General features: G+C 48.7%; 7 protein-coding genes across 7 annotated transcripts; 3 read left to right on the top strand and 4 right to left on the bottom strand.

Annotated features, from left to right (window-relative positions):
* Positions 1-1,137: 1,137 nt before the first annotated feature.
* BT62DRAFT_933526 (MFS general substrate transporter) lies at positions 1,138-3,915 on the bottom strand. Its single transcript, XM_043186572.1, has 16 exons — positions 3,287-3,915; positions 3,218-3,234; positions 3,143-3,162; positions 3,077-3,086; positions 3,002-3,021; positions 2,796-2,953; positions 2,572-2,738; positions 2,435-2,519; positions 2,324-2,385; positions 2,192-2,267; positions 2,106-2,140; positions 1,991-2,052; positions 1,854-1,932; positions 1,616-1,793; positions 1,449-1,566; positions 1,138-1,394 (listed from the first exon to the last, which is right to left on the bottom strand). Exons 1-16 carry the CDS (start codon positions 3,526-3,528, stop codon positions 1,311-1,313), a joined length of 1,413 nt encoding a protein of 470 aa, XP_043038608.1. The 5' UTR covers positions 3,529-3,915; the 3' UTR covers positions 1,138-1,310.
* Positions 3,916-4,149: 234 nt separating this feature from the next.
* On the bottom strand, positions 4,150-6,661 carry BT62DRAFT_210357 (Rho family guanine nucleotide exchange factor). The gene is made up of 2 exons (XM_043180067.1): positions 6,248-6,661; positions 4,150-6,201 (listed from the first exon to the last, which is right to left on the bottom strand). Exons 1-2 carry the CDS (start codon positions 6,402-6,404, stop codon positions 4,343-4,345), a joined length of 2,016 nt encoding a protein of 671 aa, XP_043038607.1. The 5' UTR covers positions 6,405-6,661; the 3' UTR covers positions 4,150-4,342.
* Positions 6,662-7,971: 1,310 nt separating this feature from the next.
* BT62DRAFT_920850 (uncharacterized protein) lies at positions 7,972-9,096 on the bottom strand (the record flags this gene model as incomplete). Its single annotated transcript, XM_043184257.1, has 6 exons — positions 7,972-8,065; positions 8,164-8,233; positions 8,355-8,393; positions 8,557-8,583; positions 8,695-8,800; positions 8,905-9,096. 6 exons carry the CDS (start codon positions 9,094-9,096, stop codon positions 7,972-7,974), a joined length of 528 nt encoding a protein of 175 aa, XP_043038606.1.
* Positions 9,097-9,702: 606 nt separating this feature from the next.
* Positions 9,703-10,318, top strand: BT62DRAFT_210197 (uncharacterized protein). Its single transcript, XM_043180066.1, has 2 exons — positions 9,703-9,769; positions 9,822-10,318. Exon 2 carries the CDS (start codon positions 9,967-9,969, stop codon positions 10,174-10,176), a length of 210 nt encoding a protein of 69 aa, XP_043038605.1. The 5' UTR covers positions 9,703-9,769; positions 9,822-9,966; the 3' UTR covers positions 10,177-10,318.
* A 2,214-nt stretch (positions 10,319-12,532) lies between these two features.
* On the top strand, positions 12,533-13,989 carry BT62DRAFT_920848 (cellobiohydrolaseI; the record flags this gene model as incomplete). The annotated part of the gene is made up of 4 exons (XM_043184256.1): positions 12,533-12,946; positions 12,996-13,109; positions 13,157-13,580; positions 13,745-13,989. 4 exons carry the CDS (start codon positions 12,533-12,535, stop codon positions 13,987-13,989), a joined length of 1,197 nt encoding a protein of 398 aa, XP_043038604.1.
* Positions 13,990-17,408: 3,419 nt separating this feature from the next.
* BT62DRAFT_1077307 (uncharacterized protein) lies at positions 17,409-19,086 on the bottom strand. Its single transcript, XM_043179289.1, has 5 exons — positions 18,954-19,086; positions 18,815-18,898; positions 18,738-18,748; positions 17,694-18,682; positions 17,409-17,638 (listed from the first exon to the last, which is right to left on the bottom strand). The coding sequence occupies exons 1-5, from the start codon at positions 19,021-19,023 to the stop codon at positions 17,485-17,487; spliced, it is 1,308 nt and encodes a 435-aa protein (XP_043038603.1). The 5' UTR covers positions 19,024-19,086; the 3' UTR covers positions 17,409-17,484.
* A 152-nt stretch (positions 19,087-19,238) lies between these two features.
* BT62DRAFT_898526 (uncharacterized protein) lies at positions 19,239-19,961 on the top strand (the record flags this gene model as incomplete). The annotated part of the gene is made up of 4 exons (XM_043183339.1): positions 19,239-19,299; positions 19,347-19,448; positions 19,502-19,512; positions 19,566-19,961. 4 exons carry the CDS (start codon positions 19,239-19,241, stop codon positions 19,959-19,961), a joined length of 570 nt encoding a protein of 189 aa, XP_043038602.1.
* Between the last annotated feature and the right edge of the window lie 285 nt (positions 19,962-20,246).

The raw sequence follows: 20,246 nt of genomic DNA, 5'->3' as shown, positions 1-20,246 counted from the left end.
GATGATCACCTTTTCTCTTCGTCTTGGCGAATCGGATGCACTGGCTCTCCCAGTAAGGGTACACTTCTTCTGGCGAAGAAAACATTCTTTGCATCTCACGCTACGCCCGCCCGTGTATTCACACGGATAATTGGACTTGACACATTCACTACACTGCAAACGAGAGTCTCGATTTCCCGATTGTTGGCATGGGAAACAGGACCTACCGGGTTCAGTGCCTTCACAGGGATGATGTCTCACTCCCGAACATCATATTTCATAATTTTATAACCCACCAGCTTGCGCGCCGGGGTTGCTCGTGTACTCGCGAACACCAGACCACACCAGACTCGAGGATTTGTCTGCTCCTTTGCCATGAACCTCTGGTCTTTGGTGAGCCGACCGAAATGGAAAATGAGCTTCCTGGCGCCTTCTTCGTCCAGTTCTTTCCCTGCATTGTATCGGTAAAGTAGCCCGAGATACTGCGTAAGAACCTCAGGTAACCGAGAATGATTGGGCCACCTTTAACCATACCTTGCCGTAGTCGCTAGATGGGCTGGGCATGACATCTTCGTCTGAGTCATCTGAGCTAAATGCGCCAAGATCCCCGCGGTCTGAAGGCATGTCTCTGCTACACGCATTTACCACGGGCGGGGACCTTGAAGTCTCTGGTCTGAATGGGATTGCTCTTACAACATCCCCCGACTCAAATATATCTTTCGAATTCTCCTCAAGGAAATGGCGGCCCTTGATGATCTCCCATCCTTCGTCGCATAAGCGCAATGAATAGAAAAATGAAGTCTGTCGTCAAGTCAGTATGGGGAAGTTTTCGCAGCCAAGGTAGTAAATCTTACTCTGGCCTGGACGAGACGTCGATCGTTTTCTATACACCAAGGCTCATTTTTGAGGGCGTCGTAGGCGTGTACCAAGTCAGGAATTCTTGCACGAATAAATCGTACACCATCTTTTGGAACTGTTAGAGTGGTGGAAATTTCGACTCCAAGCGCACCGAATTTCATGGTGCCGGTGAGGAGAAATATAATCGTGCAGATGAGTCGATGCTATACTGATCAGCGACATTTTTATCACAAGGGGCTTGACCCGCTCACGGCATCCTGCACCTTCGTAACCTTTATCACTGACTAAGTGTTAAGCTCATTTAACAGCGACGATCAGACTGAAAATATATATCAGGCAATCTAACTAATACAGTCCGCGTTGTAAAAGGTCATGCCGTCGTCATGATAGTAGGTGTGGCGGTCATTAAGTAAACAATATCCATCCAGGTTCGTCAGAGCACGTATTCTCTCTCGTATCTATATATAACCATCTTACACAAATCTCATTCCACCTTTGCGTTGAACTAAATACTGTCTCGCGACCGCAAGGCAGATCGTGCCGGAGATGATTACAACCTAGGTGCCGTAAGTAATTCACCCAAAAATGCAAACCTCACACACAGTACTCACACAAGCAAACAGCAGGGGTCTCCACCATATATACTCTGGGGATAGCAGTGCCCCGGCGATAGGACTTCCCGTCAAAAGGCCAAGTCCAATGAAAAAGCAGGAAATACCTATCCGGAGTCTACCATTTCTCTCAGTAAGCACAATCGAAAAAAAGCTCCAGAGCTTACCCTATATCATCCAAAGTAGGACTGCGAGTGAACGATGCAATAGCCGGCGTCGCCACAGTTAGGAAGGCTCCAGAGAAGAATCCGTACAGCACGCCAAACACCGCCATGCCCGCAATAGTATGTACCCCGAGCAAGGCCCACACCAGGCTTCCCGTTATGAAACCACTTGGTATGATAACTAATGGTGATGGCAATCAGCGAAAACCTCACATGGGGCCCGAAGCACGCAAAAACGAACCTGTGAAAGGGCCGTACCTGTCGGCCAGGAGATTGGGAATGAACCGCCCGAAGAGCGATCCAGCATTGAGGACCGGAAGCTGCATACCCTCCATTTAGATAATACTGTAATTTGAGTAACGAGATGAGAAATCGTACCGTCCACGTCAGGAAACTAGGATTTACTCCATGAAGCTCCGCAAACACCTGGAGGTAAAAGACTGCGAGGAACTTTATGAGTTGCAACACGCGAAGCAGGTAAGACTAGACGTACAGGGAATGAAAAGTCCCCAGAACCCTAGTGTTATTCTTCAAGACCATTAATCTAACATGAATTGGAAGATGGCGGAGAGTCCTTACCCAGTCACGGTCAACCAATATGGGAAATCGTATAGAATCTTATATATATCGATGGGGGCGCGTTTCCGCGGTGGGACTACCAAATGACTTCAATATGGACCAGGAACCGCTTCGGAAATGAAGAAAACACACGTCTCGGTCGCATTAGTAGGTTTGCGAGCGTCAAAAGGAAGAGATCTATGAATGCTACGAAACTAGAAGCGAATTTAGAAAAGTCATTCTAATACGGAAGTCACAGCTTACCGAACTGCCCAAGGGAATCTAAGTCCAGTCTTGTCGAACACCTTGTTCAGCAAAATTGGGTAAATGATCGCACCCAGAGCGCCGCCTTCACAACGCCTTCATCACAAATACTATCGGAAGCAATGCTCAATACATACCTGACACCACGAATCCCATTGCCACGGCCCTCTTAACCCGAAAATAGTGTGATAACACACTCATCGAGGGAATAAACATACAGCCCATCCCGAGTCCCATGCCAAATCCTTGCGACAGCAAAGTTTGATAGAACTGATGGGGTTGGGTCAAGGACAACATGAACGAACTGCGAGACGTATGGTAAGATTTAGGCTTCAATTGCGAGCGAAGCCATTCCACGTACGAAAATAGGAAAAGAAGGCTTCCACCCAGCAGGAGGTGATGAAAGTATCCTTGATCGAATAATTTACCCGACAGGAGACCAAGGGAAAATAATAAACAGAGTTGTACAGAGCCGATCCAACTTATCTGGGAAGAGGAATGCTCGGATAAAGAGGTCGTCTATAAAGAGTCAATTGCGAACGGACTGCTGAGGCAACGGATCCGTACTGTATAATACTCCTGGTACACTGAACGTATAGATCAGTATCACATCCACATAGAAGCACACCATATCCGACTGACCTCCAAAACTCTGGAGAAGTGACAATCAGTCTTCACAGAACACATGAAAAGCATAGATAATCTTACCTGGACATTTCCAAACGTGCCTAATGCGCAAATTAAATATCAGCCTCGAGACCTTGCCATGATTAGAGCACATACACATCCCAACGAAGGCCCTGAAAATTGTTGTTCAATGGCAAATTTTAAAACTTCAAAGAATTAATATACCCTCCACAGACAGTTGCCCAACCGCGGAACGACCCCTCAGGAAACTGCGGCACGGCTTGAGCTCTCTGCTTTTCAGCGTCCAGCTCGTCATCTTGGCTAGGAATTCGTTTATCAGGTTCTTCGTCACCGAGATGCGTCACAGTAGGGGATAGAGCCAGCTGCCGGTCGCCGGCATCGTTTGCGCTGGCAGCAATGGAATAGTCAGAGGGCGACATAAGCCGCGACGAAGGCGGTGGACTCATGAGGGAAGGGAAGAGGATGATGGAAGAGAGAGAGAGAGAGGGGAAGGACGCAGACCACAAGTCCTGGCACCAAGACGATGTAAATCACTTGGGCACGTCGTGGGCAATTAGAACATTGCTTCATGAATTGATAGGGCTCGGACATATTTGTCGAGTTCTATTCCTGATGCCCGAGGCACGTCCAAGTGGCAGGTCTCGCACCGGGAATCACAGAACACGTTCAGCTGCGAATTTCGAAAGGAGAAGATGGCATTCGGCATCGGGTAGATCTGGTCCGACCAAGTTTGGTGATGAGATGGCCCCATTGGCGACGATAAAGATGGCCTTGCCAAACAACATACACAGAACCAAGGTCGAGGCAGCTTCCAACCGGAATTCATTCAATTGCCACAGCGGCGTAACGGGTGCATGATATGATGGAAGCGACATTAATACCGAGACAGGGAAATACCCGATCGTAGAATTGGAAAATGGGAGGGAACATGTTGTGCTTTGTCGTATACATAACGTTACAGGTCACTATGGAACTGCAACAGCAAGCGATCAAGCCCAGAGATCAAGTGACAATGACTAACCAAATATCGCTCAGCGACAAGTCTGCAATCGTATCCACATGGCTTCGCACCAACTTTGTTCTTCACTAATATACACGCGCGGGGTCTACAACAGATCTAAAATTATCCAGGTATCAGTGCTGGGTATCGGATATGAAATGGCAGGGCTGCAATCCAGCTGTAGCAAAAAAAAAACATCAGTGTGAAAAACCTCGGGGAAACTCCGCTGGTCCCGACCGCCCGCCGTGCCGCACAATTTCTCACAGCGACACAGGCCGTACATAACTAGCGAGTACCCAACCTACCTCACCGTCGCCTTTTCCCCCGCTCCCCACTCGCCTTACCAATAACAGATTGTCCGGCTCATTTGCTTCGTCGTCATTCGCAAAGAGTCTCAGCCCCTTGCTGATATGCAGTTTAGGATGACCGGCCTCACGGAGGACCTCGTAAGCCTCACCAGGCCCCGTGATCTTCAGAAACGGATACGACTCATAGGTGTACTCCTGCAACGGTGAGAACGGATACACCGCCCGTACCATATACATCCCCGGAAGGTCCTTCCGTCTACTGCTAGTCCTACTCTTTATCGAAGAACTTGAAGGCGTCCCGGGTCTTCTGATCTTCTGCGATGGCACAGGGGAAAGAGGCTGGGGGCTTTCCACCACCCTTGCTGCGCATGCATAGTCATACCCAATATCATAATCATAATCTGTGCTCGACTTGGTCATTTTTGACCTGATGCTGGCACTAGACGAACTCATCAAAGGGATTGGTGATGAGACCCGCGGAATTGAGGCTGCAGAGGACGAACGTCGCGTAGGCGTCTTTCGCAGCCGCTCGACAATCCTGAAACGTGCCAGAACAGCGTCGACTTCTTCCCAGCGTTCCCACCATACACGTACGGTGTCACCTGTCTGCAGGTCTTCCCCTTCTACGCTCAGCATGTCCCAGAGGTCCCGCCATGCAAGCCCCGCATCTAACCAGTACGCTTCTTGCACACGCGCAAGACGTATTATGCATCCTGACAAGACCTTCTCAGCCATGCTTACATATTTTGGGAGCTCCTCAGCTAGCTTGGCGCGCAGAGCGAGATATTCGTTGGAGGCTTTAATTAGGTCGGGAGGCGGACGGTTCTTCTGCGAAAGAGGCATGTGGATAAGGTGTGTATGCAAAGGTAATAGAGTGTTCTGGAGGGTGTTTAACAGGTGAAGGGGGTTAGTGAGGGTGTTAAGGAGATCTGTAAGTGGATTCATCAAGTTCTTGGTGAGATGCTGGGACAATGTCGTTGTAAGAGGCAATAAAACATTCGTGATGAGACCCATAAAGGCACCGAATGAATCAGACTGAAGTTCCCCGGTCAAGCCAATGACACTGGCAAAGGACAAAGCAAACAGACGAAGATGGTTCATCGCTGTAGCCACAGAATGTGACCAGTCGAGAGTGTTCTGTGAGAGCTGGTTAGCAAAGGACTGTATGTGCAATATATGTGTATGAAGTCGTGAAATGAGCAGACTTTCATCGGAATCGGGCGGTGGCGGTCGTCTGCGACTGATACTCTTGATGCGGACAAGAAGATCTTTGTTTGTACGCTTCAAAACGTCCTTGACGACCTCTGTGCGCCGTCGCTCCTCGTTAACGCGCTGTGCGACTTCCTGTACGGCGTCCCTCGCGAGACGTATGTTTTCCTTGTCGGGGTGATCATCCGGGGTTTCTTCAAGAATTGTAGTAAGGAGAAGGGGGTATTTCAGCAAGCGTTGGACGGGCTTGATGAGCATGGAGTGCAGGTCCCAAGCATGAGATAGCGAGGCAGCAATGGTGCGTGTCTGGGCGTGGTATGCGGTGAGTGCCGGGGTCACGGGTAGCGACTGGAGATGGCTTGACGCCGTATCCTGGCGAGATATGTAGAACTTGTACGGGCGCTCCATGTCGGGTATCATCTTGAGGAAGAGGTCCCCAACATTGTCCTCATCGAGAGCCATTTGCAACGCATCGCAAAAGTCGTTGGCAAACACGGCCAGATCAGCGATGTTGCTAAAGATGATCCTGGCGTCGTCCGGCGTCATGGGTGGCGAGTCCATCATCGATGACGATGAGGGCGAAGCCAGCTCTATATCTTGTCCTGCGCCTAATTAATGAAAGGATGTCGATAGCCGTAGTTTGCGCACCTCTTGCTAACGGCATGTGTACCTCCCGTACCAGAACCAGGTCAGATGCATATGCCCTCTCTGACGCGAGCAGCTCCTGCAGAGCATGCTGTTTCTTCGTCGTCGGCCGCGGTGGCTCGGATGAATGTTCGGCGATGGAAGAGGACGGAGAGTCCATTGTGCAGCTGGTTACTCTCAAGTTACGTTTCTGTACCAGCGCGTGTTTGATCGTGGGACTCTAAAATTCACCTTGTACTTTTCTTCACGACCCTAGAAGTGGCTCTATGAAAGACTTCCCAACAGTCCTTTGAGTCTTCAAAACATTGAAAGTAGATTCCATCTGCGCCTCTAGGTCGGTCTTTCCGATTGTTGAAATCGATTGAAGATCCCTCCGCAGTTTGACAAACGTAGTGCGGGGCCGCTTCGACGCTGCTTTACATATGTGTGTTGCAGTCAATTCTACTTACAACTTCAATCGTTCAAATTTAGGGCGTAACCTTTCATCATCGTCGAGGAAAAATGATCCACGGAAGTTTTTTCTTCGCATCTTCACATGACTATGCCTTTGTTCTCGATGTAGCACTAAGGGGGACTCGGATGCACACTGTATCTAAATAAACTTGTTTTAATTCGCCTGCTTCAAGCTTAGTCTTCAGGTCGGTAGACACCAATGGCAGAATCCGGGTAGAGTCATGATGTCGAGCTTCCGTGGATCGCAAACCAACGGCGGGAGAAGGGTTGTTTGTCATCAGCATGCATTTGAACGATGGGCCTCAGAGTACGTATGTAGAACTGCAAAGCCGATTGTGCGACTGTGCAAGACAACAGCAACAAATTCCGCGATGATAGGGCCCCAAAGATTCAAGTTCGGACCTGCACAACGAATCCAAGGCCCTTGGAGTCTGCCAAGGTCATCGTGACCTGAGAGTTGAGCCCAGCATGGGGTAATAAATCACGATGCTTAAACTAATAGCATAGAGCCCTCTTGGCCGGTAGGCTTTGGTGACAGGAACATAAATCCACGACAGGTAGATGGGCGTGCATGCAAACATCACCTCACGGGGCAAGCAGCTCCGGTGAGAGCCTCGCATTCGAAGAAGAAGCTGTATGAGCCTTACATGCGGTATTCACGGTAGTCCTGCAACAAGGAACAGTGAAAGACCATGTCCTGACGAAGTTCATGCTCATCCAATTTGACCGCAAACTCGGTGCCTAGAGCTTTGAGGTAGGGCCTCACAGCTGCAGGATCTAGGGGACCAGTACCAAATAGACGATATCGCAAACCATGAGATCAGGATAAGACGCCCCCAAAGATAGTTCCTCGGGCTCAACAACGCCGGTATGGGAACCTATAAACACGGAATCTGACCAGCGTAATGGGTTGCACAGTACCATTGAGGCACGCCCACAGTTTCAGATACAGACCGGGTCCAAAGGGTTGTGATCATCAGAACCAGTAATATATTCAGGTGGACCGAGTCACTGCTTTGCAGGGATTATGAGCAGGACACGGCCAGGTGGACAGATCCCCGAAACCGAAGTGCTGCTAGCTGGGTGATCACGATGGCGAGCTGACAGGGTCAAACGTGATTGGGATACATCCCAAGTCATGCCCCAAGGTGAGAGGTCACCGAGTAATTATTCGTTGCTGAAGACGCCAGAAGTGTATTTGTCCGAGTGAGCAGGTCCGTAGAAGCGAAGCATACGGAAGAGCACATACTGCACTAACCTGGGGTCAGTGAAGTTCACAAGTCAGGCATAGTGCAAATCAAATCCATCTGCATCTCATTCCAAACGATGTTAGGCTGTAAACCTGGAAGGCCAGTCCCACGACATTGGCTAAATGCATAGTAAGCACGCAGCATAGATGGTGATATAATACCCACCCGCTTGTCCGACAGCCGTAGTGTATATATGGGCATCATGTTGTTGCTCACCTGGATGACGGTAGATTGTTAAACCGTGGGACTTTTGATGAGCCAGGGCCAACATTCTCAACGATCAACACTGAAAGATTATAGAAAAAGTGATGTAACAGATACAAGATAAATGGAAGCCTGCCTTGCACTCATAATCAAGGAGTGAAAAATCACGCTACCGAGTTCACCTTTAGCAGTGACCTGCTCACCTTCATCTCTGAACGCGATTAGGCTCCTTGTCCGGGACCCTAGAAAAAAGGGCAAGGTCCTTGTTACATAATTTGATTGTTATGATTCGAGTTGCTGCCTCCAGAGCACTAATCAAGCAGCGGAGTGATCCGTTATGCATAAGTCCGGTCGTTCCGTGATAAACAAGGTAGCTGAACACACCTACAAACTCCTACAACGTACAGAAATTCTTGGTCGCTCGGCCGGGGTCTGTCAGACGACCACCGCTACTTCACGACGCGGCATTCAGATTGCCTGTGGCAGACCCCCAGAGGTCCAGGCCCATCCATTCTGGCTCGGGAGTCCTCGTCCGAGGCTTACTTATCCATACCGTTCGTTCGTACTGCGTCAATGCAGCATCGGATCGTACGTGAACGGGGTTAAGCACTAAGACTCGGAATCTGGCGCTCTTGCTTCGCCGGTGCAACTTTGAGCAATATCTGGCAATCATTTAATTGGCCGCTACCCGAACCTGCAATGGCGATCAGAACGAGAATGTGGGTAGAAAAGGTTATTAAGGAGGTTACGGACCGGATACGCGGTCGCTCGCAGCCGTTCCATCGCCCCCCTACGGTCCGAAACAAGCCGTAGAATCTGGATGTTCGTTCCGAGTCTAAATGTCAGCTGCGTACTTCCGCCCTCGCGCGACATGTACGGTCCTGTCATATCAAAAGTCGATGCCAAATGTCCATCCCTAATCTGAATTCGTAAGCCCAGAGCCATAGGAGCGGTATTCGCATTAGCACTCGGTATGAACCGCCGGGAAGTCTTGTCGAAAAAATTCTGCGAAGAATGAAATCAGTTTGGCAGATGCGAGCGGCCTTAATGAAAAGACGTGTTCAAATATGCGAGGTCCGAAACAATGATTGGAACAGAATCAGCGACGCGACTTTAGCGAGGGTATGTGTCAGCTGGAAACCCTCTCGCTGCGCTTCCAACGGAGCTATTTTTAAGGTGAGACCTCATCCTAGGCGGGTCAAGAGGAAGGACGCACGCAAAAGTAATGTAAGGCAACGAGAGACTCAAAACGTCAAAAAGCACTACCTAAACCTACAGTGAAACATTCAACACGCGACAAGGCTCAGTATGATTTCGCTCCGACAGTGACGGATGGAAAACCGGACTACCTACACTCCAATAAGAGGGTGCCGACTAATTGTTCTCAGCATACCAGCCAACAATTTTCGTCAGACGTCTTCTATGCGATTAGCGGACCCTCGCTAAAGTAGTAAAGGACGCTTGAAATCATGATGAGAAGATATTCCATTGTTGTATTTAAAAAATTACGAACAAAAAGAGTGACTGGAGTTAATGAAAATTTTCATCAGAGTCGTCCAGCTGAACTACAGCTATCACCATCCAAGTCAGACCCATCTTTACTGGAGTCGAATGAAGCGTGTGTCAATCGATGCATTCGAAGCCGACACGCCACCTCATAGACCTCGCAGTGAAAAGAGAGATATTCGGCCAAGTTCTCTAGTGCAGAACAGGCCACGGATACGTAGGTGAGTATTACTCACAATTCGTGACAAATAAGGACATTGACTGCCCTTGTGGAGAGATGTTTCAGACACGGGAGCACATTCTGCGTGAATGCCCCCTCTACAAAGAGCAACGGGGACCCTTCGGAACGTGTCAAGGACCATGTACCTACCGGACATCCTCGGCACCAAGGAAGAAATCACAGCACTGAGCAAGTTTATGGAAAACACGGGAGCATTCACCCGGATGGGACAACTACGAAACGAGAGGCTCGCCCCAGAGCCAGAAGAAGAGGGAGTGGTGGGAAGAAGACGAGGGTGACACAGAAGACGAGCATGGATAGCCGCTGCGCACCCACCACACCATGGAACACGACCAACCCAGCCGGCACCCAAGACACGCTCGCAAAGCACCTCATGGCTTCAGCCAACCGCAGAATCAAACTAATCAACTAGCCCACCATGGGGGTGTAAGGTATCATACATGTCCATTACTCTACTCCACATTACATGCCAAAACACCAGGGGAACTCGGAAGGAAGAGCGGAGGGACCGGAACAAGAGAGAGAGAGGATCCTGAGGACCTGTACCTCCACCGCGTCTTAGTAGTTAGCTTACTTGTTGCGGTTAATCAAATGCTGAAAACAAAACAAAAAAAATCGATGCGTTCATGTGATTACGCCCAAGCATCGTAACACTTCAAAAGAGGTACGACTCATCGAAATATTCTAGACTTTCTTGATAACGTGTATACCGCAGACTTGGCATGCATCTGCCGGAGACAGCCAGATAGTGAGTATGCATGCGGACGATAAGTCAGGTTCAAGCACTTCGGGGTTGGAGAGCCGAACAAATTCGCGCAGAGCTAAGCGCCCCGAGCGGGAGAAGGTGTGCAGGTGGAGGACTGACATTCTTCTCGGAAACAAACTGTAACATTTCCAAAAGCGAGTAAACTAACCAAAGGACTCGGCCTGTCAACCAAACAGTCAGTTGGGCTACGTGCACACAACAAAGTACTCGCATTCTACATCTAGTTCTGTTCGTCGGGGTTGACTGGAAGTGTAATACACAGTCATGAATACCTTATGCGGTAACCGCTACGACCTGGTGCATAGAGCCGCGATCCCGTCGGCGGCCATAGAATATCAACGTCAACGCTCTTCGAGGGAAGTCGATGGTCATGGAAGGAAAACAATGGGGTCGTTTTACATAACGAATGAGCCGGGGCTGGGGAAGGACGTCTGTAGGGCGGGCCATGCTCCACCTGAGCTCCCGCTCCAAAAAAAAACCCACAAGCAGGAGAGCTTCCGGGTAAGAACTAGTCACTCCCGCAGTTCTTGTTTATGTCCTTCCCAGGTTAACTGGACTTCAGGAGCTTTGGGTACATTATCAGCAGCCACCGGTGACTGGGATTGACGCGTCTGAATCGGCGCACGTAGTGATAGCGCAAAGCAAGGATATGTCCACTGGTTCCAAGAGTCACCTGGTCCATTGGCATTACAGCAAAGGGTTGCGCGACCCATCTACAACGTCAGTCGATGCGGAGTAGAACAATCTCATGAAAGTCACAAGTGTTGATGGAAAAAAATCGCAGAAAAAGTTTCACCCACGTGCCGGGTAGACGGGCCGGCTTCAGCTTCGAACTCACGTGTTGTTCCTAGACACAATCATTCTTAAGGCATTTTTTACGACTATCTAGCTGCATCTGGCTTCAAAAGGATCAAGTTTCTGCACCTACGCTATCTAGTCTATCAGATGCTTTCTTGTGTGGCAATGTATACTCCGTCGATTCGCTATTGGCCTCAGAGAGGCCCCCAGTTCTGCTCTACTTGGAGCGTCAGAAAACCCTCCGTGTGATGATAATGCTTTCTTCCTACCCTCGGATTAATGTCCCTTGGTACTCGGCCTCTTTTTCCATTATTGCTGGTCGATTAACTACGGGCTTGCTCTAGGAGCTCCTCCAGCCACTCTTCAGAGACACAGGATACTCATGCATTGAAGAAGTGCTAAGTATAAGAAGAAGCTCGATCTCTTTCAACTCAATTTAGCATCTGGATTTAAAAATGGTCCTGACACCATCTTCTTGCCGATCGCATCCCACTTTCAGGGCAGACTTGTCGTCTAAATACTAGGCTTTCATTGAAGGTCTCTATGCCATTCGTTTGACTACTAAACTCACTCACTTTTATGATGGACTTCGGTTTCTTCGAGTTCGTAACAAGTAACTGCTGCAGGCAGGTTATTAGCATGCAGTGAATAACGGCCAGGCTGAGTACGACGGTCAATTGCTTAAAGGCAGTTGACCGTCGACTCAGGACAAAACTGTCTATGCTTATATAAGGTTGACATCAGGTACTTGTGTCGTCCCACAACAGTAACATACTACACCATCTATATAATTCTCAGCACGGGTCGTTTGCTTTCGGGAGCTTCTCAGCAATCTGAAGCAGCTTGTGTCTTGTGAACTCAAAAATGAAAACCTGATATCTGCAAGACCGAAGAGTCTCCAGTAGCGAATGATGTGATTAGTTACTCTCCTGTCTGTGGATGGCTTTACAGCCTTGTAATGACTCTCAGGCTTTGTCATTCATCCCCAGGTTTTCCCTGAGGTGTATTGTATATAAACGACACTGTTCATGTCGAAATAATCACCAGTCCTCTCAGCACTTCAAAACATAATGTATGGCACGGCAGCTATCTTTGCTTTCGCCCTCATTCGATCAACCCACCCCACACTCTCCGTCCAGCAATGCTCTACCGGCGGCAGCTGCACAACACAGTCCAAGTCCGTCATTCTTGACGCTAACTGGCGCTGGCTCCATAGCACTAGTGACTACACCAACTGCTACACTGGTAACGAATGGGATTCCACCCTTTGTCCTGACGTCGCTACTTGCACTGCCAACTGTGCTTTGGACGGCGCAGACTACTCCGGCACTTACGGTATCACGACCAGCGGTAACGCGCTCACTTTAAAGTTCGTCACCTATGGATCGACTACCAACATTGGTAGCCGTGTTTACTTGCTCGATGACGAGAACACGTACCACTTGTTCAACTTGAAAAACCAGGAGTTCACATTTGACGTCGACGTGTCCAACTTGCCTTGCGGGGTTGAGTGGTGCATTGTATTTCACGCAGATGGACGCTGACGGCGGTAAATCGAAGTACGCCGCCAACGCCGCTGGCGCCAAGTATGGAACGGGCTACTGTGACACTCAGTGTCCCCACGATATCAAGTTTATTAACGGACAGGTAATTGTCTTTTTTTTAGTCTTCATAGCGACTTAATATTCTGACAGGCCAACATACTTGACTGGACTCCTTCAGCTACCGACGTCAATCCCCACGTCTGTGAGGGCATCACTGGTCAGACCGGGTGCAAGGGCACAGCCTGCGGTGACGGCGACGAGAGGTACGACGGAGTTTGCGACAAAGATGGCCGCGACTTCAACTCGTGGCGCATGGGAGATGAGACTTTCTACGGACCCGGCTTGACCGTCGATACCAACTCCAAGTTCACCGTCGTCGCGCAATTCATTACGTCCGACAACACCACTACCGGAGACCTTGTCGAAATTCGACGGATCTATGTCCAGAACGGCAAGGTCATCCAGAACTCGGCTGCTGACTTTTCCGGTATCAGCGCGTATAACTCCATCACTGACAATTTCTGCAACGCGCCGAAGACGCTCTTTGGTGACACCAACTCCTTCGAAGACAGGGGTGGACTTGTTGAAGTAGCACACCCTCCATGTCGCTCTTACCTTACATAATCGTAGCTACCAATACTGGAGATCGAAAGTCAACGCTTACTAGCTTTTGACTTTCGACTCCAGACCTGGCTTTCCCCGCTGCGCTACGCAACCTGCTATCAACAGGACTCACAGCCATGGGTGATGCATTCGAAGCAGGGATGGTGTTGGTCATGAGTCTTTGGGACGACCATGCCGTTGACATGCTGTGGCTCGACAGTGACTACCCCACTGACCCTGACGCCTCCCAGCCCGGTATCTCTCGTGGACCCTGCGCCACGGCCTCTGGTGTTCCCTCTACTGTCGAGTCCGAGTACTCCGACTCATCCGTCGTTTACTCCAACATCAAGTACGGACCCATCGGTTCAACATTCTCGTAAATTGTACGCGTTCTGCTTTTTACCTCCTTTTCTTAGTTAACGCTCGACTTTGCAGATTGTACCCGTTGCGCACGATGCACACCGTCATTCTCTGTAAAGTCAGTGTGCGATATCGCTACCCTTTCTCATTGGTTCTGATGGTGCCGTAGAGTCTCATTCTTGTTCAGTATATTTTCCACCTCTTTCCCCATACGCTCTTTGGCTGGCTCCTTTTATCTTATGACAACGTAACACAATGCAGCGCTCCTCTCGTTTCTGCTACTAATACGAACCTCGCAGACGTGATTGTGGCATGCTGTAAGCAGTCCTACTTACGCACGGATCTTGTCCTAACCATATCTTAGGTCTCTGTACGTATTTTGCTTTCGCATGTAAAGGGTGTTCCATTCGTAGGTTGACATCCTTGCAATGTTGTATGTGCAGATGAATACTCGTTTGATCTACTCCTTACCTGGCTTTGCGCTTCGTTCCTACAATGAAAGGACCAGCTTCTGAAGATCTCAACCTGGAAGCTGGCATTTACAAGTTGGGAACCTTCATAATCTGGCATGTTACTCCCTTCTCTCCCTTCTCAGGTGCGCATGCAGACGGATCTCTCTTGCGACGCTCGACAGTGGGGAGCCTTGGCTGCGGACTAGCGATAAGCAACACCCTCGAAACCGGTTACTAAGTATGGCCATACCTTCTATTTGGGATGTCGGAAAAGAAGTCGGGCGAAGCGGCTTCTGCCAGCGACATCTGTCCGCTGTAAGCTTCGTGGTCTTGAGAAGGGCTCGAGTGGGCTTGGCTTTTATGCACGAGGCTGGCCTTTTCTATATTCAGGGAGAGGGGACGACTCTCGGGGATCGTTTCAACTTCTTGACCTGCGTTCGACGTTGGTCTGAGCTGTTCACTACACCGTGGTGAGCGGGGCTTCTCTCGGTGGGGAGAAGCATCTCGAGTAACGAAAGATCCTTCTTTCTCATCTATTGATGCAGGTCTTCACTGATCGCACGTACGTTCAGAGATAGGACAGCGGCTCCTTTTTGCTGCTTGTAAGGTCGCGACCAGCTCCTCTGTTACCCTTAGCTTCTGATTGTATCGTAAGGCTCTGTCTGACAAGAACTCGTTATGGCGACACGCTGTTAAGTCGTTTTTTGAAGAAAGAACAGCCAGTCTCTCCTTGTCAAACGTGGTAATTGTCGTTGTGCATTACCGTGCACCATTGCCGTTCCTAACGCCTGTTGCTGTGATGTGTCCTAGCAGACATGCAGGACAGAGAAGCTCACCGCAGGGAGAACAGAGGCTTCATAAGAACAAAAATGCATAGATTACACGACATGTTCGCAGCCAGTTGAAGGTACAATACAGGAAGACCAGCCTGATAAAGCTAGTAGAAAAAAAGGTAAAAGATAGTAAAGATAAAGGGAGGAATGAACTTAGTATCAACAGACTTTCAAAGAGAACCTGAGATGCTCACCTCATCATCGGTTAGATCTGTGTGTTGTTCATTTTCTATCAATCTTCGGGCTGGTATTTCCAAGGAGAAAAAAGCTTACCAAATAGGATGGATGCCTGACAAATGCAACAGAAACAGATGCAGGGTACATGACCTTGAGCCGTTAGACCTCGTAGGCATGTGCTGCAGTACAAATGGCCTAAAATATCAAAGAAAAAAGTGAACCGATGCCATTATACATAACTCCAAAGAGTTCCATCCACCTCATGGCGTACAGAAGGGGTCTTGAAGCTCGGAGTAACACTTAGAGCATCGGATAGTCATGTTTTGAAGTGAATAAGTAAGTGGGTATTGTATTCCATTACTGGTTCATATCGGTCTATCACAAGCCCCTATTTACGGCCAGTGATTGTCTCCGCGGAGCCATTTTTGTGTACACGCGGACCCATAACGAGATCTTATGTGGCAGGTTGAGCTTTCTGGTGTTTGCCAAGTACAATTACTGGAGAACGACAACAAGCAATTACATTGAAAGCAGTTAAAGATCCGCCGTAAGGTTTCCTTCCTTGAACTCATAGGTGTGTTGCTAACACGTCTTTCTCTGGCCTGGGCCCGGTCTTAACAGCGTGCCTCCTCGTGATTTTGTTTTTGTTTGGTCAAAAATTCTCACTGAGGTACGGGCACCACGTCTTGGAATCAGATACGACCTAAATACCGTCACTATACGGGTCGAAGAAACTGAGAGCCTGATTGCCCATCAGCTTGCCTATGAATATCGAGTAATGACCCTTCCACCTCCATCTTCTCGTTGTCTAACAATCCTTCCTGAATTCCAAATCCTCTCGAGCGAGACACCATTAAGAATCTCATTCAGAATTTCGAAGATCAACAATGTTCCGGAGAAATAGCTCGTTTTTTGCTGTGAACAAGGACACTTTTTCGTTGGCGGAGTTGAAATCTGAAGCCGGCTGTCGCCTTGAAATACAGCTCGGCAGTCGCCGGATGGATTTAAAATTTTGGCAGACCACGACGCCAACTTGGACAGTCGCAATATTTATCTAGGTATTGTCGCTGAACAGCTCCTCCAGTCTCAGCAGCCATCTGTCCTTTCGCTTGGAAAATCGATAACCTACAGGTGTCTCCTCTTACGGCGTATAACCATTGAATGAAGTTAACTGGACTGTCGATGCACTGGACTGATCTCTAAAAATGTACTGTAGTTTGAAGCCCCGTGAAGAAAAAAATCAGGCATCTCGCTTATACTGCCAAGGCTGAGATGAGGCTGCTCGCGCGACGGATGTCATCGTCATTCCAAACTGCTTTCTCTCCTGTCATCACTCTGTTCACCCCTTCGTCGGACGCTAACTTCTCTTAGAAGGCTTCCGTCCAGTTGAAGCACGTCGAGACCATTGTCGAAGTGGCAGTGGTAACGTCCCAGGACACCATCTTGGTTGTGTCGAAGAAGACGAAGAAGATGTCTGTTTCCATGATGAAGATGAAGACTACGAAGAAGATTGCGAAGGTTGGCAAGAAGGCCAAACGGTTTTTTCTCGAAAGCATTTGGGAGGTCATCAAAGTTTGAATATCTTTTTATCCAAGAAATTTTACTTGTATCATCATTGGACAATTATTATATTTCCGCCAGTCATTTTCGGGGAAAGTGAGAGATATCTATTCAAGGCATGTCAGCGAACAGCGGTTTATATTTTGTTTACACCTCGCTGCGGCCAGCGATACGAGGCGGATATATACAATGATTTCCAATAATTTCTCTTCATCACAGATCTGTTTTCACAAAATTTCCTGTGTACTACATCGATACCTACGTCTTGGTCGCACACAATTGGCGGAGCTTTTTGCGGCAGCATCATGCTCAATTCAATTTCCTGTAGTACACCAGCAGCCTCAATTGAACGCATATTACTCTATAGCTGCGGAAATGGCTAGCAGTTGTGCTCTTTCATTTATCTGATTTGAAGAACTGACATATACTAAATTGCCGCATGAGAACCTCATCAGCCTTATCATATCGAAGACAAATGAATTGGCCTTCTGTATCAATACGACGGAGGCCCATCGTTCTCGGACGCGCTACGGGAACGAGGTGCATCTCCATCTTCAGGTGCCTCGCCGGCAATGAAATCCGCTAGGGAATTAGCACTTCTCATCGTACAGTGTGAATCCTCCTCAGGCTGGTCGAACAACTGGTCACTGGGATGGGGACTGCATTCAGGATCGAACATAAACAATAAACACGATTACTCACTCTTCGTAGTCAAGTACTGCCCTCTCAACTTCTTGCTCCTCATACTCCAGCAGTCTTTCCTGCAACTGCAAGTTCTCTTGTGCGAGACGCAGCGACTCGGCTTGGATGGCCTCAAGATCTGAGTTAGGGCTACGAATATTTACGATCGTTTGGAGCAGCAACTCGTTGTTTGTTGTCAAGAGAAATATTTTCTTCTCGGCGGATTCGAGATCGCCACCCAGCCTAGCGTTAACAGCCTCTAGTTCAGTGGTTCCCTGGCAATATTCTTCAAGCTCGCCCCTCATCCGGTCAGATCCAACTTTTGCAGCCAACATGCCGGTTTCCATCTCTCCAAAGCGTATTCTAAGCGTCTCCACAATGGCTTCGTATTCGTCTAGCTTCCTCTTTGCCTCTTCGCTTTCTTGTTTGAATCGCATTTTCTCGCTCTCCAAAGCGCGGTTCGCTGCATAAGCCGTTTCAATACGCTTTTGCAGCAACGTCGCTGTCGACTGGAACCCCTGCAGTACTGCCTTAGTCTTCTGGTGTTCGGCTAAAATATCCTTCTTATCGGTTTCCAGCCGCTCTCTGAGGTTTCGGACATCTGCTGCCGAGTCCGACCTGTATTTGTCGATGGTCGTTTGCAGAGCCTGAGTGAGCTGTTTGAGATCATCCACATTTGCCTTCGATTGCACCAATTTGGCCTCTGCATTGTGGACTTGCCTAGTGAGGAAAGCATTTTCAAGATCCAGGAGAGATATTTTGATGTCTTGTTTAACTTTCTGCTCTGAGAATTTGTGTTTCAAATCGTCCATCTCGCGTTGATGGAAAGTTATAAGACTCGTTTTTTCTTGGGTGAGGCGATTTTCTATTACGCGAGTGGCGTGGAGCTGCTGTGTTAAATGCCCCACTTCCGCAGAGAGTTCTGAAGAAGGTCGTTGTGCCTGCATAAAACCTTCACTCATGTCCGTAACACGTCTCTTGTCCTCAGAACATGGTTGCTGATGTATAGTCTAAGAAGATCACACTCAGTTGGGCATCAAAGGAGGAAAGGACATATGTACTCACTTTTGGAAAGTCTGTTTAGGGAGCGATACATAATTGAATAACGATAACGTTCTTAAAGCCAAAAACATTATACGTACCCATTATAAATTCAGAGTTACACACGCAGCGAGAAGGGCTCTGCAGGGAACCGCTGAGATAAACCGCACATTCCTTGCTATTTTCTTTAAGCAGAGAAATCAGCTAGTTAGAAGCTATCGTTCACCCGATGCCACTGACCATTGGAACTTGCTTCGTAAATCGAGCTTTGAGCTTCCATTGAATGATGCTTGGAGTATTCAGGAGCCATAATTCGCTTGGTTATATTGAAGGGGACTAGTTGAAAGTCGTGGAGGAGAAAAGAGCAAAAGACAGTTGAAAGAATGTGATCAAAGAGAACGCGACGGTTCGGAAGAAGTATTGACGCGTCGCATCGGTCACGTGCTAGAATAGCGTTTGGACGATTCCTTGTTTGTTTTTCTTCTCTTGTTCCTCTTACATCCTCTTCCTCTTCCCGCCACCACCATGTCAGGCCAGTGCACGATTTGCCTCTGTGACTATAAGGAGCCGGTCTCTATTCCCTGTGGTCAGTTATAGCAATTTGCAAACGCGAAATATTCATTTTGCCCTCAGGACACGTCTACTGCATGCAATGCCTACATGACTGTATTTCGACCAGTAGCAGGGACGGATTCACGGCCAAGTGCCCTACATGCAGAACCAAGTTTACGATCGGTATGATATCTGCAACTGCTCCATTTTGTTTACTTCTAACCTTGCTATTCCAGTCATGCCAGAGGTGTGTCTGCTCCGGCTTCGTCACTTCTCGTTTAATAGTTATCCATCCTGTAGCTTCACTCCCTCTCCAAACAGTTCCACCGCTACATAACTCCGAGTATACGGCGCGTCTTCATTGAGCCAAATCCCTCCGAGTCCTATGAAGAGCTCAAACATAAGCTCGAAGTGTCGGAAGCGCGCAACGCCACTCTCGAGCGAGACAATCGGGACCTTATGGAGTCGTGCGAAAGGTATATGGCTGAATCTGCGGCTCATGCCAGGGGAGAGCGGGGTGCAACAATCGAGTTGCAAAGAGTAAAGAGGTTGCTAGAGGCGGAGAGGAAGACAGCGAAGGAGGAGACGACACATACGCGTGAGCTGCTGGAAGAAGCACGTAGGGAAGCGAATTTGGCAAGGTACGGTGTTGGCTGCTTCTTGTCTCCCATTTTTATTAACAACTGTGAAAAATAGGTCGTCCCTGTCGTCGGCTTCTTCCTCTCCTGCGACTATTGGCATCAAGCGCGTGCGATTCGAGGACGGTAGCTCCGATGGAAACGAAGGAGATTCTCCTGCTCAAGAGCGTCTCACCCATTCACTCCCATGTCGTAGCGTCAAACGTGTCCGGCGAGAACGTAACAGCAACTTGGATACGCATGTAAATGATGACCTGTCGCCACCACAGCCTAATCTTCCATCTTCTCTCCCTGCCATCGGATTCGAACGGAGGCAATCTCGGACGGTTCATTTACCCATCGC

This window comes from Guyanagaster necrorhizus, assembly GCF_019112545.1.
Source record: "Guyanagaster necrorhizus MCA 3950 unplaced genomic scaffold BT62scaffold_16, whole genome shotgun sequence".
Classification (NCBI taxonomy): domain Eukaryota; kingdom Fungi; phylum Basidiomycota; class Agaricomycetes; order Agaricales; family Physalacriaceae; genus Guyanagaster; species Guyanagaster necrorhizus.
Note: the sequence above shows the minus strand (reverse complement) of the source record. Positions and strands in the feature narration are given on the sequence as shown.